This window comes from Camelina sativa, chromosome 11, assembly GCF_000633955.1.
Source record: "Camelina sativa cultivar DH55 chromosome 11, Cs, whole genome shotgun sequence".
Lineage (NCBI taxonomy): Eukaryota > Viridiplantae > Streptophyta > Magnoliopsida > Brassicales > Brassicaceae > Camelina > Camelina sativa.
In genome coordinates, this window is record NC_025695.1 from 44,660,839 (window position 1) to 44,682,084 (window position 21,246).

Genomic DNA, 21,246 nt, shown 5'->3' on the forward strand with positions numbered 1-21,246 from the left:
CCAGCTGACCTTTTCCTTCATCTCTCTAAGATCATCTCTCATCACCATCACAACAATCACCAAATCAACATCACCTAACAGAATCAAACCAAACAAAACAAAATAAAGAAGACAACTTTTCGTTACAAAACTCTGGAATCAAACGGAAACACAAAACCAAGGTTGTCGCTTTTGGATTCGTGGGTTTGGGATTTTTTGCTAAGAAATGGCGTTGTTTCGCAAATTGTTCTACCGTAAGCCTCCAGATGGTTTGCTCGAGATATGCGACAGAGTTTTTGGTCTGTGTTTCTTCCCGTTCCTTGTTTTTGTGTCTAGCTCATTGCACTTCTCGGTCTTTTGGGATTGTATGTCTGAAAAATTAAGAATTTTTATCTTCCATCTAGGTCCAGTGGTCCACTATGTATACCCATTATGAGATTTGTCTTAACATTTTCATAGCTCTAGTCAGATCGTACTAAAATTTATACCATTGCTTGCATCTGTGTTAAAGCCTAGAACTTGCTTGATATTTAAGATAAAGCCTAGATCTTTATGGATATTTAAGATATGAAATTTTCATTTAATCAATGATTGGCAAAAGGACATTGAACTGAAGACAAGGTTTTTTTTTTGTGTGTGTGTGTTTGTAGTGTTTGATTGCTGCTTCTCTACCGATTCATGGGATGAAGACAACTACAAAGTATATATGGGGGGAGTAGTCAATCAACTACAGGAGCACTTCCCTGAAGCATCATCTCTTGTGTTTAATTTCCGTGAAGGGGGTTCTCGAAGTGTGATGGCTGATGTCTTGTCAGAACATGGCTTGACTATAATGGATTATCCTCGGCACTACGAAGGCTGCTCGTTGTTGCCTGTGGAAATGATGCACCATTTTCTCCGGTCAAGTGAAAGCTGGCTCTCACTCGGTCCGAATAACTTGTTGCTTATGCATTGTGAAAGCGGGGCTTGGCCTGTTTTAGCTTTTATGTTAGCTTCCCTCCTTATATACCGGAAGCAGTATAGTGGTGAGTACAAGACCTTGGACATGATCTACAAGCAGGCTCCGCGTGAGCTTCTGCGTTTGTTCTCACCCTTGAACCCGATTCCTTCTCAGCTTCGCTATCTACAGTATGTTTCCAGAAGGAATTTGGTCTCTGAATGGCCTCCACTAGATAGGGCTCTCACCATGGATTGTGTTATTTTGAGATTTATTCCTGATGTTAGTGGACAAGTAGGTTTTCGCCCTATGTTCCGAATCTATGGTCAGGATCCGTTTTTTGTAGATGATAAAAAGCCAAAGCTTTTGTACTCTACTCCAAAGAAAGGGAAACACCTGAGGGTCTACAAGCAGGTATGATTACCTCTGACTCGGCCTGTGCTACATTGCATCTGAAGGTCTTTAGAAAAAGAAATATTTATGATCCCTGATTAGGATTCTGTTGCTTTTTGTTTTTTGTGTGTCTTGTGCTTTTCAGCTTTCTTTTTCCATGTTTGCAATATGGTTTATTGGCTTTTCGATGTTGTTTTCTCAACGCAGGCAGAATGTGAACTAGTCAAGATTGACATTAATTGTCATGTGCAAGGTGATATCGTGATCGAGTGCCTCAGTTTGAACGATGACATGGAAAGAGAGGTGATGATGTTTCGAGTGGTTTTCAACACTGCTTTTATTAGGTCAAACATTTTGATGCTCAACCGTGATGAAGTCGACAAATTATGGCATATAAAAGAATTCCCAAAGGGGTTCAGAGTTGAGGTATGTACTCATGGAGTTCATGTTCTCTGTACATTGTTCATATAGCTACTACTTTGTAATTTAGGGCTCACAAAGAGTACTTTCTCTGTGTAGCTTCTCTTCTCAGATATGGATGCTGCCTCGTCTGTTGACTTGATGAACTTTTCGTGCTTGGAAGAGAAAGATGGTCTTCCTATAGAAGTTTTTTCCAAAGTTCATGAGTTATTCAATCAAGTTGACTGGTCTGATCAGTCGGATGCCACACGCAATATGCTTCAGCAGTTAGCCATTGCAAATGCTGTTCAAGAAGGACCTGATGGTAATTCAAGCCCAAGACTACAAGGGTTAAGCCCCAAAAGTATCCATGATATTGTAAAATACGCAGCAATGGAAAATAGTGCAAAGCTCAAATTGTCTTCAGTGTCCGAGGTGGAAACGATCGACACACCAGAAAAGCTTCCTACTGGCGATACAGTCAAGAAGTTTATAGCAGAAGATCTGCATTCTGTCCTTCAGATAAGTAATCAGGAAAATACCGCCAGCCAGGATGCAACAAAGTTGTTAAGTGAAGAGTCCCCTTCTCTGAAGCTTGTGCATCATTCCGCAACAGTTAAACCTCTTGTGGACGCTAAATCTTCAGAACTAACTACTACTCCTTCTGCAAACGATGAGAAAGCGGTCACGTTTTTGCCATCGACACCGTCACCACCTCATCCTGCAAGACCACCGTTGACTCTATCGGGAGCACCTCCCCCAGCTCCTCCACTTCCAGCTGCTGCTGCTAAACCTTCAGATCAATTGCAGCATTCTGTTGTCCCACCAACAGAGCCTCTTTCACAAGGAAATTCTTGGATGTCATTAGCAGGCTCTACGTTTCATCAAACAACTCCAAACGAAAAAATTCCCAGTACTCTGCCTACAACATCTCCCCTTGCTTCTACATCCATTGTATGTCCTGAACCATCTTCTAGTACAACAAATTCATCGTCCCTGTCACCTCAAGCATCATTCGGTCCTACTAATGCACCTCATAAAGGAGCTTCCGATGCCGTGGCTTCAAATCTTGGACAGCCGGAGAGGTCACCTACTCCAGTGTCTAATTCAGAAAAAATGCCTGCTTTGCCTCGACCGGTTCCTCCTCCTCCTCCCCCTCCCCCTCCAATGCAGCATTCAGACCAGAACATAGTCACTAAAGTTCCCCCTCCACCACCCCCACCGCCAGCACCAATTGTTCATGCCTTTTCACCCCCTCCTCCCCCTCCTCCCGCTCCTCCAACACCGCAATCTAATGGAATCTCAGCTGTTAAAAGTTCACCTAGTGCACCCCCTGCACCTCCCCCGCTTCCCACCCATTCTGCCTCTCCTCCTCCTCCAACCGCACCACCACCTCCGCCACCATTAGGTCAGACTAGGGCACCGTCAGCACCACCTCCTCCTCCTCCAAAGTTAGGAACCAATTCATCCCAGTCCTCTGGTCCTAATGTTCCTCCAACGCCTGCTTTACCAACTGGATCTCTTTCATCAGGAAAAGGGCGAATGTTACGTGTTAATCAAAAGAACAATCCAAGCAAAAAGTTGAAGCCATACCACTGGCTGAAACTGACAAGAGCTGTCAATGGGAGCTTATGGGCTGAAACACAAATGTCTAGTGAAGCTTCCAAGTATGCATTGTTCACCTTGTTGTCACTAATTTCTCTGATGCCTCCAGATTCTTTAATGATTTTCAAGTCACTATATGTTACCTATTTTTCTAGGGCTCCTGACATTGACATGACCGAGCTTGAAAGTCTTTTCTCCGCATCTGCTCCAGAGCAGGCAGGAAAATCGAGACTAAATAGCTCTCGTGGACCTAAAGTCGAGAAAGTCCAACTGGTAAATTATGTTTAATAGTTAATATGTCATAGTGTCTGATTTCATTTTTTTGCCATAAAAGATTACTTTCTCTATGGTTGAAATTACTGAATATTGTGGGAAAATCTTATCTGCAGATTGATCACCGGCGAGCATACAATTGTGAAATCATGCTTTCAAAAGTGAAAGTACCTTTGCAGGATTTGACGGTAATATAAAGCTCTACAGGTTTAAGATGTACTGTAATCATAGCAGCTATGTTGGTACAACGTCCATTTCTCCCTATTTCTGCCCATGATAATACAAAGTTAACTGTCTCTAATATATTGACAGAACTCAGTGCTTAACCTGGAAGAGTCGGCTCTTGATACTGATCAGGTTGAGAACCTAATTAAGTTTTGCCCAACAAGAGAAGAAATGGAATTACTAAAGGTATAAGAGGTGCCCTCGTAGATTTATGTTCTGCTGCTTTGTCCCTCGAAAAAGTATGGGTGTTCTGTTGTCCAGCTTTTATATGTTCTTTTGATTTACCTTCATCTGTTACTGGTTTGTAGGGGTACAATGGTGACAAGGAAAAGCTTGGAAAATGTGAACTGGTAACTTAGAAAATCTTCTATTCTCATTAGAGTGGCCATTAGAGTTTTACACCAAATATGCTTCTTGAAATTTTTTGAACAGTTCTTCTTAGAGATGATGAAAGTCCCACGAATAGAAACAAAGCTCAGAGTATTCTCATTCAAAATGCAGTTTTGCTCTCAGGTCTGAAAGCTGATACCCTCCTAATTAAGATGATTTGGACCTTTCAGTGTGGTACTTAAAGTTTTCTGTGTACTTTGTAGATTTCTGAGCTCAAGAATAGTCTAGGTGTTGTGAACTCCGCAGCAGAGCAGGTAAGCTAGACTCAAATGGGTCTAGGTGACCTCCCAACATGATTAAAACCTGCCTTATTGATGCTCTTTTGTTCCTCTTTTCATCAGGTAAAAAATTCTGAAAAATTTAAAAGAATAATGCAGACAATTTTATCTCTTGGGAACGCCCTAAACCAAGGAACGGCTAGGGGTGAGTTTGGCAATGGAATGTATCAACTCTGTATTTTATCTTTTATCCTGCTCTCAAATTAGTTTTTTCCTAGGTGCTGCGGTTGGGTTTAAATTGGACAGTCTGCCAAAACTCAGTGAAACAAGGGCACGTAACAACCGTATGACTCTAATGCATTATCTATGCAAGGTAGCTATTATAGTCTGTGCTTCTGTAGCTTTATGGATGTACTACGTAGATATAGAGAAATATATAGTCTGATGGAATCTTTTACAGATACTTGCTGAAAAAATTCCAGAAGTTTTAGATTTCACAAAAGAACTATCCTCATTGGAGCCGGCAACAAAGGTATTTAGTTTTAATTTTTCATGTTTCTGCGGAAATCTATAAGAAAACTTGAAAAGGGCGTTAATGTTCTGAAGTTTGATACAGATTCAACTGAAGTTTCTGGCAGAAGAGATGCAAGCTATAAACAAGGGGCTGGAGAAAGTTGTTCAGGAACTGTCCATGTCCGAAAATGATGGCCCAATCTCACATAATTTTAACGAGGTATTGCTGTCATTGATGTAGTTTTCTCTATGAAGGCTTTTGCAAGGGAACAGAAAATATGTATGAATAATTGATCTTCATAAGAAACACATACCGTTTACTGGGAGAATAATCAAGTCTAATAAGAAAGATAAGCAGGCCAACGAGGGTAGACAGTAGGGCTGTGATCTCCAAATTATGTGGCTAGTGATTTGAAGAGAAATATTCTTTATAACCACTAATAGGGAAGTTTTATGGGTACTAACTAATGAACCATGCAACATGTTTTGACACTAGAGAGTTGATAATTGATTCCTTTCATTTTTCTTTGATATCATATTAATCAAGGCTTTCAAAAAAATTCTCAGATATTGAAGGAGTTCCTTCATTATGCAGAAGCAGAAGTAAGGTGCTTGGCTTCACTATATTCAGGAGTGGTATGTCCTTAAAAGCCCAATGTGCAATAGATATTATATACCTGCTCTGATCTACCATTGTTTGAGAACTTGGTCAGAATAAATAAACAATGTATTGCAGGGAAGAAACGTGGATGGCTTAATTCTTTACTTTGGTGAAGACCCTGCTAAGTGCCCTTTTGAACAAGGTATGCAATCCTTTTCAGTAGCTTAATGTGAAACCATGTGCTCCAAAAGTTGTCTGAATCTAGTGAGTGGGTTGTAAATTGCAGTGGTGTCGACTCTGCTAAACTTTGTAAGACTGTTCAATCGTGCACAAGAAGAAAACGGAAAACAACTCGAGGCAGAAGCTAAGAAGAATGCTGCTGAAAAGGAGAAATCAAAACAAGGTGGATTAGATAAAGAAATCAAGAAGCCCTTGGATGAAGAAGTCGAGAAGGAGAAAACAAAAACAAGTGGATTAGATAAAGAAATCAAGAAGCCCTTGGATGAAGAAGTCGAGAAGGAGAAAACAAAAACAAGTGGATTAGATAAAGAAATGAGTGAACGACTAAAGGAAAGAACCGCTCTTTGAATAACGGGCTGTTCCGATTTCTAGATGGAAATGGTCCAGAACTGGACCGGCCTTGAGATGAAGCACCTGTGAAGGTGAAGGCCGTGCTTGATACTGGCTTAGACCATTGAACAATAGAAGAAGTTGGGATGTTAAGGACAACAATATTTTATCTTCTTTAACGGCAAAGCTAACTTGTAAAATAGGGGAGGGGTATAAGATACTGTAATTATATAAAGCAATAAACATAAATACATCATCATACCACATGTTTGGTCAATCTAAGCAAGCAAATGTGATTTTGTTTTCCTCATGTGTGTCTTTTCCCATTTACTTCTTTAAACTGTGCAGGAGGCACTTTTGAGTTTTGCTCAAAATACTAGGGATAGTGAGAGTGAAAACAATTTGGTAGATTGTCAAGATTCCAGTTTCTGAACTAATCGTCAAGAACACATTTTATCGTTGTGTGTGTGTAAATTGTAGTAACGTATAAGAGCTGTCATCTGACTGAATCAAAACCCTCTGAGTTGATTGCTTGTCGAGTGTGGAATTGGCCAGAGCCGACTTAACTGCGTCAACAACTCCTAAGCCTTTCTTTGAGGCTAAATAAGCAGCATTCTGTTAACAAACAAGGCGTTAGAGGAGCTTCCTTGAGTAAATTTAAGAGCATTTGGGAGTTAAAAAAAAGGCTTACCTCTATGTTGATCATAACTCCGGGGACTGCCTTTGCTTTGCTGAATTCAAGAAATTCAGCGAGAGTCGTGAACTTCCCAACGTTCTTGTTTGCTGGGTTTCTTACGAAGCCCGCGGAAGTGAAGGGGTTCCCAATTTGTGCTGAAGACAAAGAAATCACAAGCTCAGTGATTTAGTTTAGGAAATATTAAAAAAAATTGCAGAACAGAAACCAGTTTCTTACGCTTCACAGACTGGATCTCGGCCCATGTGAGATCAAAAGAGAAAATGCCATTGGTAGGTTGGACCTCAGGAACACTGGTGGCTCGGGACATGAAGGTAGTCATGGCGGTGGTACTTGCGGTGAGGTCTGCAGAATCATGGCAGAAAGCGATTCCGTCTTTGGACATCTGGACAGAACAGTCAATAACGTCTGCTCCATCATTGACTGCTTTCTCGTAAGCCAGATCAGTGCAGCCTGGATAGTCCCCGCTTGCTCCATTGTGAGATATAACTAACGCATTCCCTACTTTGGGGAGATTGCCCTTTTGGTGAGAAAAGCAAGCTGCAATAGCATAGATGTGTGGGGCATTAGCTTCTTCCTAATAACCAAATATTTGTGGATACATCTATATAAGATGAAGTTAACTCACTAATGGCTTGTGATGCTGTTGGTGGGAAATCGGTGATGATGCCATCAACAGAGAACTGGCCATTGTCCACAAACTGGAGATACTCAGCGGAGGGATCAAAGCTGTAGTTGAAGCTGGTACGCATGTCATTGGCAAAGCCAGAAGCATAGACCTCTAGACCGGCTTTGTGGGCATCAGCCACAAAGGTGGTGGCAGGCTTAAGGTATTTAGCCGTGTCAACAGGCCAAATGTAGTCTTTGGGGACAAGAACGCCTGAAGCAAATGCCTTGATTGCTGCGAGGTTCTGTTGAAGCTCGCTGTACTTCTTGTTGGTGGTGGGCTCAATTGCCTCAGGGTCTTTGAACTCGAAGATGAGCTTTGTCTTGGCCCTGCCTGCGTCCATCCCTATGCTCTTTAGGAAACCGATCTCTGGAGATGAGATGACATTAATGCCACGGAATTGCAAGCTTCTCAAGTACTCAGCTGCGCTTAACTTGTGCTCCATGTAGAAGGCATCGTACTGCACATTTGATTTTATTTATTTATAATGAATCGACAAGAACCTTCCCTATGTTGCTTAATCATATGATCATAGAGAAGAAGCGGTACCTGAACGCTCAACCAGAACTTGGGAGGCTTGGTTCCGAGGACGTCCTCCACAGCAGAAACCGGCATTTGGCCGTCGAAGATGCTGGGCCGAGAGAAGATGTTCTGGATGACTGCTCAAGAATACAAAACATGAGAATGTGTGGTGGTGGAGAGGGAGAGTAGTGTTGAAGGTAGGAAAAGATCAGAAAGACATACGAGAGACATTGGAGAAGATGGTTTCGGCATCGTAATCAATGACAAACCAGCCCTTGAGGTCCTGACCGTTGACCTTGTAGGTCTTCTGGGCTTTGGGGAAGAGCGTGGAGATGGTGGTTGCATTGTCAAGTCTAATATCTGACAAGCAAAGGCCAACGCCGTCCTTAGTCATCTGAAGGTTGCATAACATTGTGAGGCCAGGCGAGCTGGTGCTAACAGCCATGTCGTTTGCAGGGGCGCTTGACTCCGGGAAAAGACCCGAGAATCCGCCTCTAGCGACAACGGCAGGCTCTAGTCCTGAAAAACAAAGGAAATGTATGGCTTCTTGTAAGAAACAAACAAATATGGTTATGTAATACGAGCATGTTCATCATATGTATATACTAATAAAAAAAATCATGCATGTAAAGTAAAATGATACATACCGTTAAGGGTGAGCCATTTTTTGGCAGGAACAGCCGCGGCAGCAGCAGGAGTCCTGGGAGCCCCAACACATGAGTGTATAAAAAAGGTCAAAAAGATGATAAACCTCAGCATGTCTGTGTTAATCAATCAATCCTGTTTGTAACACAAAGGCAAAAAGCTATTATGAGACGTACGCAAACAAATAAAATATAAAAAAAATGAAAAAGAGGTTAAGAAATTGTACAATGCGAAAGCAAGAACATAAGCCCCTTCTCCTCTTATGCCTCCTTGTGCTTCTTTACCCTGTATGGGTTTGAGATTGTGAAAAAAAAAAAAAAAAAAAAAGATGAAGAAAAACGGAAGCTTGGGGCTAAAGAAAGAAGGGGTTGTAAAATGGAGAATGAGGAAAAAGAAAGTTAATTAATAGTAAGAAAGAAAATTGTTTATCCCATTTATGGCTCGAACACCCATTTAAACCTATTTTTATCTCCCTTTACCGCGTTTCTGTCGTTCGTTGCATGAATCTTCAATTTTGCACATATAATAATTTTTAACACGTACAAATATGAAAAGTCAGATATTTGAACCTGACATCAAACTGATCGAACGTGCCATTCCATCTTGTTATGAAAATTCAGAGTTGAGCCTGGCATGGAATCGAAGATATCATTCCACCGGCCGTACTTAACATAGGAAGTAGTTTATTATAACATGAGAATTTGGTTGGATGAAAGATATGTTTTACAAGCAAGAAAAGAAAACAAACTCATGTTGTACACTTCTTTGAGCTGTAATACAACTCTTGGATGTCCCTGCTATTGAATGGCTCTACCCTACTTAACAGGCTTTCACCGGCCCTACCCAACTCTTGGTGTGGAAAATAGATCAATGTTTTTGGTTTTATATTTTATGGAATATTGGAGAAGATGCACACACATAGAAGATATAACGATATATTTGAACCACCGAACGGCAAAGTTGGTGTTAATTGGGTAAAAAAATTACTTAGGATCAAAAAGTCATTTGGTCTTCATGGGTGAAAAGATTACTTAGAATCAGAAGTCATTTGGTCATGGCCTTTTGTATCGGATCCCACATAAGTATTGTGGTGCCTTTGACGTCCTATTTTGCACTCAAGACACAGCTTTTGAATGTTGCGATCCTGAGTACTAATGATAAGGTCCGGAAAGGAGCTTGGGTTGTGACAAATTGATCAATGCCCCATTAGCAATATGAGATCATAAAAACGACAAATCATTAAAAGTCCTTATGTCATTGACAAAATTAGACGACTATGGAGTCAAAATGGATGATCTCACATATTGGAACTGACTCTAAATGAAAAGAAGAAAAGAATGAATCATTTTTAGCAAATAAGCTTTTGTTGTTAAACATGTAAATTCCTACTATCATATATTTTCTGTGTATATGCATCATATTTTTTTGTCCGACGTTAATTATATCAGTTTTTATCGGATTTCGACGCAATAAATAAATTAGACGTTAAAAAAAGAAAGAGAACAACTCAGACATTTGAATTACTCGGATTTAGATTTTTTGTACGTTCAAAATTTTTGTAACGGATCACAGATGAATTAAGCAACAACATAAGCCCCTTGCTTATGCCTCCTTGGGCTTCTTTACCCTTTATGGGTTTGAGACTGTGAAAAAAAAGATTTAGAAAAACAGAAGATTGGAGCTAAAGAATGAAGGGGTTGGAGAATGGGGAATGAGGAAAAAGAAAGTTAATTAATAGTAAGAAAGAAAATTGTTCATCCCATTTATGACTCGAACACCCGTTATTTAAACCTATTGTTATCTTATCTCTCTTTACTGCGTTTCTGTCGTTCGTTGCATGAATCTTCAATTTTGCACATACAATATAATAATTTTTAACACGTACAAATATGAAAAGTCGATATTTGAACCGGACATCGAACTAATCGTAGGTGCCATTCCATCTTGTTATGAAAAGTTCAAAGTTGATCAGCCTGGCATGGAATCGAAGTTATCATGAGAATTTGGTGTTTGGATGAAAGATATGTTTTACAAGCAAGAAAAGAAAGCAAACTTACACTTCTTTGACCTGTAATACAACTCTTGGACGTCCCTGCTATAGAATGGCTCTACCCTACTTAACGGCTTTCAATATGTATTTACCTTAAGTCAAGGAATAATTATAATAAGCTGTTCCACGTCAAGTTTTAGTTATTTTTGTTTTTGGTTTTGTGGGAAATAGATCAATGTATTTGGTCTTGTATTTATGGAATATTGGAGAAGATGCACACACATAGAAGGATGGATTTGAACCACCGAACGATAAAGTTGGTGTTAATTGGGTAAGAAGATTAGGATCAAAAAGTCATTTGGTCTTCATGGTATAAAGATTACTTAGTCATTTGGGCATGGCCATTTTCATCGGATCCCACATAGGTAATGTGGTGCCTTTGACGTCCTATTTTGCACTCAAAAACAGCTTTTGAATGTTGCGATCGTGATTACTAATGATAAGGTCCGGAAAGGAGCTTGGGGTGTGACAAATTAATCAATTCCCCATTAGCAATATGGGATCATAACAAAGACTAATGAATCATTGACAAAATTAGACGACTATGGAATCAAAAAGGATGATCTCACATACTGGAACTGACTCTAAATGAGAAGAAGAAAAGAATTAATCAGTTTTAGCTAGTAAGGTTTTAGTATTAAACATGTAAATTCACTTTTTCATCATTCACTATCACGTGTATTCAGTGTATACTTTTTGTCCGACGTTAATTGTATCAGTTTTTTGTTTGTATATAATTTCAATGCAATAAATGAATTAGACGTTAAAAAGAGAAAGAGAACAACTCAGAGATTTGAATTTCTCGGATTTAAAACTTTTTAACGTTCAAAAATTTCGTAACGGATGACGGATCAAACCGGACATCGAACTAATCGAAGGTGCCATTCCATCTTGTTATGAAAAGTTCAAAGTTGATCAGCCTGGCATGGAATCGAAGATATCACTCTACCGGCCCTAGTATACTTAACAGAGAAAGTAGTTGATAACATGAGAATTTGGTGTTTGGATGAAAGATATGTTTTCCTAGCAAGAAAAGAAAACAAACTTACACTTCTTTGAGCTGTAATACAACTCTTGGACGTCCCTGCTATAGAATGGGTCTACCCTACTTAACGGCTTTCAATATGTGTTTACCTTATGCAAGGAATAATAAGCTGTTCCACGTCAAGTTTTAGTTATTTTTTTTTGGTTTTGTGGGAAAGAGATCAATGTATTTGGTCTTGTATTTTATGGAATATTGGAGAAGATGCACACAAATAGAAGAATAGATTTGAACCACCGAACGACAAAGTTGGTGTTAATTGGGTAAAAAGATTACTTAGGATCAAAAAGTCATTTGGTCTTCATGGTAAAAAGATTACTTAGTCATTTGGTCATGGCCATTTTCATCGGATCCCACATAGGTAATGTGGTGCCTTTGACGTCCTATTTTGCACTCAAGACACAGCTTTTGAATGTTGCGATCGTGAGTACTAATGATTAGGTCCAGAAAGGAGCTTGGGGTGTGACAAATTGATCAATTCCCCATTAGCAATATGGGATCATAACAAAGACTAATGACCGTATATCATTGACAAAATTAGACGACTATGGAGTCAAAAAGGATGATTTCACGTATTGGAACCGACTCTAAATGAAAAAGAAGAAAAGAATGAATCAGTTTTAGGCTTATAGCAAGTAAGGCTTTAGTATTAAACATGTACACTCACTTTTTCATCATTCACTATCACGTGTTTTCTGTGTATATTTGTCGTATATTTTTTGTCCGACGTTAATTATATCAGTTTTTTATATGATTTCAATGCAATAAATGAATTAGACGTTAGAAAAGAGAAAGAGAACAACTCAGAGATTTGAATTCCTCGGATTGAACGTTCAAAAATTTCGTAACGGATGACGAATCGAATCTCGGATAGTTATTTCCATCCATGCATTGGCTTACAAAAAGATTTGACTTTTGAAGTTTGTTTTCTTTTAGAGAAATTCTGACTTGGAAAGAAAAGAAAAGAGAAAAAAGCATTGAACAATGAACATATTCGAAAAAGGAGAAATAGTACAGTTTTTATTGGGAAACACTGAAGAAACCGAAAAGGCTCAAACCGCCTTTAAAAAGGAAAGCCAAGGGAAAGGAAGAACCAACTCCAATCGACGCGAGTTTATATATAAACTAGAGACGACCCGGACCCGGACCCGGACCCCACAACAGTTGCAAATAGAGAGAAAGAGAGTTTTCATTGTTTCAAAAAATTAAAATCAATCTCACAAAAACCTCTTTGCGATTCCCCGTTGGCTCTCTCTCACAGTCACATCCCACACAGATCTCTCTTTCTCCTTCTTCTTCTTCCTCCCATGGATCCCGCTTCTTCTTCTTCTTCTTCTTCTTCTTCTACAAATCAGCGCAACCGAATCGTCTCTTCTGGTATACACTCTTCTCCCCCCTCTCTCATTATTTATTACTCTTCCGCATCTCTTTGATTTCTCGAATTAACCAAATCCCCCAATTGAACCCAAACCAAACCCTAGAGAGCATTATAGAGCCGTTAATTATGTTCGTTTCTTTGCTCCCATGGTTTCTACTTCTAACGAGATATATGTTTGACTTCGCGCAGGGGAACGACCAGTGATGGCGGTTAATGGCGTTAACCAGGTAATTTAATTCAATTCTTCTTCTTCTTCTATTTTGAATCTTTCTGTAAAGTGTAAACCATCCTAGGGTTAAAGTGCCTTGTTCTTTTCACCAGCAGGTGAATATTGTATCTTCTTCTTCGTCTTCCATTACTCCTTCTCCTGGTCCTGCTCCATATTTCAATGTCCTTCAACCCCCTACTAATGTCTATCATTACGATTGGGATGTTACAAGTCCTGGTATTATATCTGTTCTTCTCTTTCTCTTTCTCTTTCGTATATAATCCCCTTTTGGGTTGTGAGACTACTTAATTGGATTGTTATGTGTGTTCTCTAGGGTATGCACAAAGCATCAACAGTTGGGATGGATATTCACAGTATGCTACTAACCCTGAAGGCATGCATGTGCCACAGGTTAGCATGACTTTGTTCTGTTACTTATGTATGTTCTATCTTTCTCTTCGAGTTACATTATTAACTTTGGTTATTCTTTTATTCTCAGATTGTTTACAATGACAGTTCATCTGTTATGTACCACCCTGGTTATGGCTTCAACCCTTATACATCTATGATGATGGAGGGCCAAATCCCAGTCTCCCCTGCCTTTTACCAACCTTACGGTGCACCTTCTGCTACGTATTATACTCCCTCAGATATTGACCCATCATCTGCTTTTATGATTCCTTTTGGTCAATATGGTGGAGCCAATTTTCCTGGGAATCAAGGGGACAACTCTTTTACATCTCCTATACCTTATCCTCAGACGATGGGTATACTTGGCCCATATGACCAGAATGCTTCACAGGTTAATACTCTTCTCTTATGTTTTAACTTTTATGTGCTGATTGGTTAGGTTAACATATTTTTACAGGATGGATACTACATTAGCACCCCTTATTATTAGTATAATGGTTATTTCAATACTCAACCTATAAGATCCATGAAATTTTCTCATATATAAGTCAAGCTTTCGTTTCTTCTTCCCTTTAATGGTTTCGGAGAATGGAGGCGTTATTGGCATACTCATCAAATTCAAATTAGTTTACAGTTTTATGGGCTTATCGCATGTTGTTGACATCTTCTTCTATCAGGTGACTTTGCATGGGAGTGGAGTTGCTTCAAGCTCGTCTTTGGGAGGTTATTATCATGTAGGATCTTACCAGAATCCTAGCTCTATCGCCCCATATTATGGAGCTGATAATCGAGTCAGAGTAACCCCTGACATAGGCAAAAGGCGAGAGAGGGAGCAGGGCCCTATATCTACCACCAATGATCTGTATGGTAATCGAGGACCACGGTCATCAAGCCGGGTAAAGAGCAAGATCAGCTCCAAACCTGGCTCTACTACTGATGATTCAACGAGTGATTCAAGTACAGCTGGACCAAATCCCAGTTTGTACAACCATCCAGAATTTGTGACAGAATATATGAACGCCAAATTCTTTATCGTCAAGTCATTTAGTGAAGACAATGTCCACAGGAGTATCAAATACAATGTCTGGGCCAGCACACCGCATGGCAACAAAAAACTAGATACGGCTTATCGAGAGGCTGAGAAGATGGGTGGGAAGTGCCCAATCTTTCTGTTCTTCTCGGTATGGCTTTTTTTCTGTTGACGTATTAGTATATATGTAACTGATATGTTCCTTTTTATAGCAATTGAAAGACAACCACAGTTGCTTGAAACAGTGAGATTAACGAAAGTTCAAAATCATGCAGGTAAATGCTAGTGGACAATTCTGTGGGGTCTCCGAAATGGTCGGACCTGTAGACTTTGAAAAGGATGCTGGTTACTGGCAGCAAGACAGGTGGAGTGGGCAGTTCCCAGTGAAATGGCATATTGTGAAAGATGTACCGAATAACCGATTTAGTCATATTCTTTTACAAAACAATGAGAACAAGCCGGTGACACACAGCCGAGACTCGCAGGAGGTGGGTCTAACTTTTTTTGTCTTATGATCATTTATTTCACTGTCTTAATAGTTGGTGTAGTAATTTGGAAGCTGAAATATGAGGGGCAGGAAAGTTCTGCTTCAATAGTCTCTCGTGGTATTAGACTGATGGGCATGCAAGGCTTGGTAGAAAAATGCTTGCACTGGTGGCCTTAGGTTTCTAGAGATATTGAAACTCTTAAATTAGATGTTGCATGCATTAACGAACGGAAAATATATGTTTGTGGGTGATGTGACTAAATTGATGAACTGTTAACAGGTGAAGCTACGTCAGGGGATTGAGATGCTAAGAATCTTCAAAGAATATGAGGCACATACATCGATCCTCGAAGATTTCGGCTACTATGATATGAGAGAGAGGCAGAAGATGGGAGGAGAAGATGGAACGAAGAAAGAAGCTGGGGAACAAGAGACATCAGTGGAGCAGCTATCAGAGCGTCTTCAAGCTGTCACAGTAGAAGATGGAAAGGAGGGGAAAAAGGAAGAGTTAATAACTGATTGATATAGTAAGTAGAAGGAGACATTCTTTTTGGTAACAATAAGCAATTGGGGTTCTCTGTTTTTCCATTCGGGTGGGGTTGGGGTGCTTGTATACTAAAAAAAAAAGGCAAGGATGAAAAGAAAAAATCCAATTCCTTGTAGGGGTTTGTCAGCAATTGTGACTATTGTAGCATTATGCGGAAACGGCGCCGTTTTCAAAAAAAAAGTTGGTATCATTCATTGGTGCTCCTTGTCATTCATTCTCCTTGTTTTAACATCAAAATACAATTCTCAAGTCTCTGTAGTTCTTCTCTAATGGCGTCTTCTTCTCTTGTACGAATCGCTGTTGTCGGAGACATTGTAATGTTATTTCCTCCCTGTATCTCTCTCTCTCAAAGCCTTCGTTGATATTTTTGTTTAGTCTTACCTTTTTCGTCTTCTGTGTTAAAAGCATGGCTTCTGGAATCTAGATGAAGATCAAAAGGCTCTTCGCTTACTGCAGGTCCTTTGATTTCCCTTCCATCTTTCTAAACCCTTTTTTCATGTAAACTTCCCCGTGGCTTATAAACCCTAAATTCTCTTTCTGAACCTGTTTTGCAGCCTCACTTGGTGCTCTTCACAGGCAACTTCTCTGTTACTTTCGACTATTTCACTTCCTTTTCGATTTTTTTTTAATCTACTTATCTTCATACTACCTTCTATGATTTTGATTAAGTTCAGGTGATTTTGGTGAGGAAGATGTCCCACTTGTGCAGAGCGTAGCCGCTCTTCCTTTCCCTAAAGCAGTTATTTTAGGTAATCACGATGCCTGGAACACCCAGAAGTTCTCAAGGTTAGAATTAACCTTTTTTTTTCTTCTGATTTACCGTCTTTTCGAAACTTTGGTCTTGGTCTTGTGCTTTGATTTCTAATAGTGGGGTTTCTATGGTCTGGTATATGTTTCTTTCAGCAAACCAAACGGCGTTCAAATGCAACTCGATAGGTGAGTTTTCCACTATTTGTTTGTGCTTTTGACTCTCATGCTACATCAAGAAGTATATACATATGATCACTTACTGCTTTTGGTTGTCTGTCAATTTTCACCCACATATGGTTTTGTTTGCTTCTCCAGTTTATTGCTACCTGGTATTCTTGTCTTGTTACATGTATGTAAACGAAGCTGCTGCAATGCTTGTTCTTTTGTTTATTGTTCAGCAATTCTGGTATTTATTGAACATCCCTCAAAGTTGATTTGATGTTAGGGCTTCTTGAGATAACTATCAAGTTGCTTGATTTGATATATGATCGCTATTCATAGTTTAATTAGGACTTTCTTCTGGGAACTCCATATCTAGAGGCAAGAGTACTCATCGTGAGACCCATCTCCGGGAACTAGATTTAGAGAGAGGGTTTATTGGTTGAAACAAAGGAAACGTGTGCTTTTGGTGTTCTTGTTTCGTTTGCTGATAAAAGAGCTTGTGATTTTTCTGTTTGTGATCCTTAGCTCTATCATTATTCCTGTAGTTTTTGGTTTTGATTTACTGGACACAGATTCTGAAAAGTTATCTTGTGTTTTTTTCTTCCCTCTGCAATCAAACAGCCTTGGTGACGAGCATGTAGGATATCAACGCTTGGACTTCCCCTCATTGAAGCTCAGTATTGTTGGTGGTCGACCCTTTTCACATGGGGGGGGATCAATTGCATCGGAAAAAGCTTCTTGTCCAGAGGTTAGTATTTTTGACTGGCAGACATGCATCTTCATGTATGTTTTATATGAAATAAAAGCTTTTCGTCTTTCAAGAAACGAAAGAAAAAACCTTGGAATGACTAAGTTCGTAAGAAAATGAGTTGATAATTTTAGTGAATCTGTAGCTCTTTCTATACAGTCTAGTGATTAGGGATTCAGAGAAAACTACAATTCATTTAACACTTCTAGGTACGGAGTTCGTGATATGGATACCAGTGCTGGGATTATATGCCGAGCTGCGCATGGAACACCAGAAGATCATGTGGCGATAATTCTTGCTCATAATGGGCCAACAGGTGCATCAACCTATAAAACTCCTCCCTGATTGGTCTAGTCTTAAGCCAGTCAGGTTTGAACTTATAATGATAAGGTTTATGTGTCTTTCAGGTCTTGGTTCTCAAGCTGAGGATATATGTGGAAAAGACTGGGGGGATGAAGGCGGTGACCATGGTGATCAAGGTAAAGCAAGCTGCCATCTTTTCAATTTGGCATCAGTAGCATTTTCCTTGCTCATTGTATAGTTAGTTTGGTGACAGATGCAAGAACGCTATGCGGGAATACAAGCCAGTGTTTTTGATAAGAAACCTTATTTAATGTTTCAGATCTAGAACATGCAATACGCCAGCTGAAGGAGACAACGAAGCTATCGATTCCTTTAGTTGTGTTTGGACACATGCATAAGGAGTTGGAATCAGGGAAAGGAAATCGGAAAATGGTTGTGCAAGACAGTGACAACCAGATTGTTTATTTGAACGGTGCAATAGTTCCAAGGATAAAAGAGGCAAAGGAAAACTGTCAGGGAGATAGTTTGAGTGGAGCAGATGATTCTGAGAAGGGTGGGAGCACAACAAGAGCTTTCACATTGGTGGAGATTTCTGATGGAAAAATCAAGAAAATAACAGAAACATGGGTACAAGTAAACGGAAGTATTGCCAAGATTGTGGAGGAAAAGACTTTGTTCGAGGATGTAACCTGATAACTCAGTTTTCATTTTGCCATCATATATGTTATTACGAGACTTTTATGGTGTACTTAGGAAAAAACAAGAATGCTATGGATTTATCGAAAATATGTTCTTTCAGCTCAATCCAATACCGGTGCATTTCTATTGTTAGCTGCTTTAGCCTATCCAGTTTCCAAAAGGAGTTCGATCGAAAACTTGTTAAGCTCCCAGCCCTCCCAAGTAAAGAGGTGTATGTATTACAAATTTACAATAACGCCCACCCATCGTCACGTTCATTCCAATATTTAGTTACAAGACAATTTTGAAATTTAATAAAGTATTCGGGACAATATAGTAATTTTACAAATTTGTCTTGGCGAACAAGTCCGTATCCTCGAGCCCACTGGATTAGCCCAACTTCAAGTAGAAGAAAAAAAAAACAAAAAAAACAATTACGCAAATTTGGCAGAAGAATTAGGGAAAAGAACAAACGAGAACGAACCCTACTTGTGTTCCTTGTTCTTCGCTTTCATTTCGTCTCTCTCAAAAATACTACGATTCGCGATTTTTCAACTATCGAACTCATTCCTCACTGAACGTAAGTTTCTCTTATTATCGCTTTTCGAAGGTTTATATCGTTATTGAAAATGGCGTTAAGTATAATAAACCTTTACTTAAGAGAATCCAATTCGAATGTTTAGTAGGTATGGAATTGTTGTTTGGAGTTGATCGCACTGACGTACAAGTAATATACCCTCGAGTTCAGTGATGCTTCTGAGACAGCTGAAACAATTTACCTGTAACAAAGCTAAAACCCTTTCTTTTACTCAATGTTTCTTTACCAATGTCTCAAATCTGTTTCTGAAATGTTTTTCTTTACGACGTCGTTTTGTAGTGTCTGCTGCACGCAGAAATGCTGTTTTCGGAACTGATGTTAAACAGCTTGCAAGGTTCTATGGCTCTCCTGCTGTTTGCGAGACTCTGACAACAACCTCTAAGGTTTACAAAAGACTGTCTAAAGAGGATCGGCGAGTTTTGGTTGAGTCTTATGTCAACGAGTAAGTCGATTCTGTAAGAAGATCCACATGTCAATTTAGATAGTATTATGTGCAGCTGAGGTATCTGAATCTCAAAAGTCTTGTTGAACATGCGGTTCTGTTTGTATAATGCAGATACAGAGCAAGTAATGCTGGTAAATTCCCTACATTAAAGGCTATTCGCAAGGAAGTGGGAGGCTCTCCTTACATTCTCAGGGTAATTTTACAAGAGCTGAAACTCAGACCTAAAGCAGATGTGCCAATTGTAGCTAAAGCTCTCTCGGAAGTCTCAGTCTCTCCTTCTGTACCAGATGGTTCTTCCTCGCACTTCTCTCCTGTCGTTGTTGAACCTCAGATTCAAGTAAAATATCTTGCTTTGGTGTGTGATCAGTTTAATTTTCTGTAGGCTTCACTTATCACTTGGCTTACTTATCCTCGTTTCTGTTTTATAGGCTGGCACTGGCAGTCTGGACATTGAGATAGGAAGTGAGCGGAAGCAGGACATAATAGATTCTTCTCTCTCTGACTCTGATGGTGAAAGTACTCTCCAGGGAAACAACAACATTACTGCAACAGATGACAAAAGAGAAACAGAGAAAAGTCAGATAATTGAAGTAGAGGTGTGTTTGAAAAACTCGGAGACTGAGGAAGAGGGAAACTTGACTCACTTGGGCAATCAAGAGTCAAAAGCAGACCATCTTGAAGGAGCTACTGTTCTAGTAGATGATGAAAGTAATCTCCAGGGAAACAAGCTTTTCAATACTGCAATAGATGAAAAAAGAGAAATAGAGACAAGTCAGAGAATAGAAGTAGAGGTGTGTCTGAAAAACTCGGAGGCTGAGGAAGAGGGAAACTTGACGCGCTTTGGTATTCAAGAGTCAATAGCAAACCATCTTGAAGTAGTTACTGGTTCAGCAGCAGATGATGGAAGTAATCTCCAGAGCAACGACAACCTTGTCATCAGTGCAACAGATGACAAAAGAGAAACTGAGACAAGTCAGCGAATAGAAGTAGAGGTATCTTTAAAAAACTCGGAGACTGAGGAAGAGAGAAACGTGATGCATTTAGGTAATCAAGAGTCCATAGCTGACCATCTTGAAGGAGTTGCTGTTACAGCTGATGATGAAAGTAATCTCCAGGGCAACAACAACCTTGTCATTACTGCAACAGATGACACAATAGAAACACAGACAAGTCAGAGAATAGAAGTAGAGGTATGTCTAAAAAACTCGGAGACTGAGGAAGAGGGAAACTTGACTCACTTGGGTAATCAAGAGTCGAAAGCAGACCATCTTGAAGTAGCTGTTTCAGCAGATGTTGTGCCTACTGAGACCAGGTATTTTGTGCATACAATTAGGTCTCTCCTTAGCTGGTCCGATCCTTATTTTAGGACAATTTAGTTAATTAGAAAAAAAAGTCAATTCAAGTTGATCATATTGGCACCGCTTCAGTTTGAATTCTTATATCTTTTGTTTTTACAGACACGTTTCCGAGATAGGAGCTAGTGAGACGAAAGAGACGGGAGCTGGTGAAGTGAAAGAAGAAAAGTCAAGTGCGTGGAGCAACCTATTGTCATTTGCGAAAGATTTTGCAAGCATTTGGAGAAGGTAGATATAGCGAGGGAGCTTTAGACACGTTCTGGAGGGGTAGGTAGAGGTGTGTGAATTATATTCACCAGTAGAAACTGTTTTGATTTGACAATTTTGCTCAGAGGTTTGGAATCTCCCGAGATCAAAACACAACTTTTCTAGTGGCTAGTTTTGTGATTGACCATTTTGTACAAAGGGTTAGAATCTCCCAAG

The 21,246-nt window shown here is 39.6% G+C and overlaps 4 protein-coding genes and 1 pseudogene across 6 annotated transcripts; 4 read left to right on the forward strand and 1 right to left on the reverse strand.

The window, feature by feature from the left end:
• On the forward strand, positions 34–6,409 carry LOC104726384 (formin-like protein 13). Its single transcript, XM_019232891.1, has 17 exons — positions 34–278; positions 630–1,330; positions 1,517–1,735; positions 1,829–3,375; positions 3,469–3,586; positions 3,703–3,774; positions 3,899–3,997; positions 4,120–4,161; positions 4,244–4,324; positions 4,405–4,455; positions 4,543–4,624; positions 4,698–4,792; positions 4,880–4,951; positions 5,036–5,152; positions 5,500–5,568; positions 5,669–5,735; positions 5,820–6,409. Exons 1-17 carry the CDS (start codon positions 206–208, stop codon positions 6,119–6,121), a joined length of 3,807 nt encoding a protein of 1,268 aa, XP_019088436.1. The 5' UTR covers positions 34–205; the 3' UTR covers positions 6,122–6,409.
• LOC104726383 (glycerophosphodiester phosphodiesterase GDPDL7-like) lies at positions 6,407–8,946 on the reverse strand. Its single transcript, XM_010445230.2, has 8 exons — positions 8,858–8,946; positions 8,634–8,766; positions 8,209–8,505; positions 8,014–8,123; positions 7,426–7,924; positions 7,017–7,337; positions 6,795–6,934; positions 6,407–6,718 (listed from the first exon to the last, which is right to left on the reverse strand). Exons 2-8 carry the CDS (start codon positions 8,743–8,745, stop codon positions 6,557–6,559), a joined length of 1,641 nt encoding a protein of 546 aa, XP_010443532.1. The 5' UTR covers positions 8,746–8,766; positions 8,858–8,946; the 3' UTR covers positions 6,407–6,556.
• On the forward strand, positions 12,825–15,998 carry LOC104726386. Of its 2 annotated transcripts, none has more exons than XM_010445231.2 (8): positions 12,825–13,100; positions 13,291–13,328; positions 13,423–13,546; positions 13,644–13,720; positions 13,809–14,111; positions 14,398–14,901; positions 15,026–15,238; positions 15,518–15,998. In XM_010445231.2, the coding sequence occupies exons 1-8, from the start codon at positions 13,031–13,033 to the stop codon at positions 15,758–15,760; spliced, it is 1,572 nt and encodes a 523-aa protein (XP_010443533.1). In that variant the 5' UTR covers positions 12,825–13,030; the 3' UTR covers positions 15,761–15,998. The 2 variants fall into 2 exon arrangements, with proteins under 2 accessions (XP_010443533.1, XP_010443534.1); XM_010445232.2 differs by having other exon boundaries at positions 13,426–13,546.
• On the forward strand, positions 15,915–18,553 carry LOC104726385 (annotated as a pseudogene).
• Positions 18,829–21,244, forward strand: LOC104726387. Of its 2 annotated transcripts, none has more exons than XM_010445233.1 (6): positions 18,829–19,005; positions 19,109–19,206; positions 19,303–19,465; positions 19,580–19,805; positions 19,897–20,780; positions 20,926–21,244. In XM_010445233.1, the coding sequence occupies exons 2-6, from the start codon at positions 19,176–19,178 to the stop codon at positions 21,053–21,055; spliced, it is 1,434 nt and encodes a 477-aa protein (XP_010443535.1). In that variant the 5' UTR covers positions 18,829–19,005; positions 19,109–19,175; the 3' UTR covers positions 21,056–21,244. The 2 variants fall into 2 exon arrangements, with proteins under 2 accessions (XP_010443535.1, XP_010443536.1); XM_010445234.2 differs by having other exon boundaries at positions 18,859–19,005; positions 19,112–19,206.

Bases quoted from the DNA above. Each gene is read 5' to 3' on its own strand.
- LOC104726384 (XM_019232891.1), top strand. From the start codon at position 206: ATGGCGTTGTTTCGCAAATTGTTCTACCGTAAGCCTCCAGATGGTTTG. The intron at 3,376-3,468 runs GTATGCATTGTT...CTATTTTTCTAG, and splicing joins ATGTCTAGTGAAGCTTCCAA to GGCTCCTGACATTGACATGA. The intron at 4,162-4,243 runs GTAACTTAGAAA...TTTTTTGAACAG, and splicing joins AGCTTGGAAAATGTGAACTG to TTCTTCTTAGAGATGATGAA.
- LOC104726383 (XM_010445230.2), bottom strand. From the start codon at position 8,745: ATGCTGAGGTTTATCATCTTTTTGACCTTTTTTATACACTCATGTGTT. The intron at 8,124-8,208 runs GTATGTCTTTCT...ATTCTTGAGCAG, and splicing joins CATCTTCTCCAATGTCTCTC to TCATCCAGAACATCTTCTCT. The intron at 6,935-7,016 runs GTAAGAAACTGG...CTTTGTCTTCAG, and splicing joins CGAGATCCAGTCTGTGAAGC to CACAAATTGGGAACCCCTTC.
- LOC104726386 (XM_010445231.2), top strand. From the start codon at position 13,031: ATGGATCCCGCTTCTTCTTCTTCTTCTTCTTCTTCTTCTACAAATCAG. The intron at 13,101-13,290 runs GTATACACTCTT...GACTTCGCGCAG, and splicing joins CAACCGAATCGTCTCTTCTG to GGGAACGACCAGTGATGGCG. The intron at 14,112-14,397 runs GTTAATACTCTT...TTCTTCTATCAG, and splicing joins ATGACCAGAATGCTTCACAG to GTGACTTTGCATGGGAGTGG.
- LOC104726387 (XM_010445233.1), top strand. From the start codon at position 19,176: ATGCTTCTGAGACAGCTGAAACAATTTACCT. The intron at 19,466-19,579 runs GTAAGTCGATTC...TGTATAATGCAG, and splicing joins GTTGAGTCTTATGTCAACGA to ATACAGAGCAAGTAATGCTG. The intron at 19,806-19,896 runs GTAAAATATCTT...TCTGTTTTATAG, and splicing joins TTGTTGAACCTCAGATTCAA to GCTGGCACTGGCAGTCTGGA.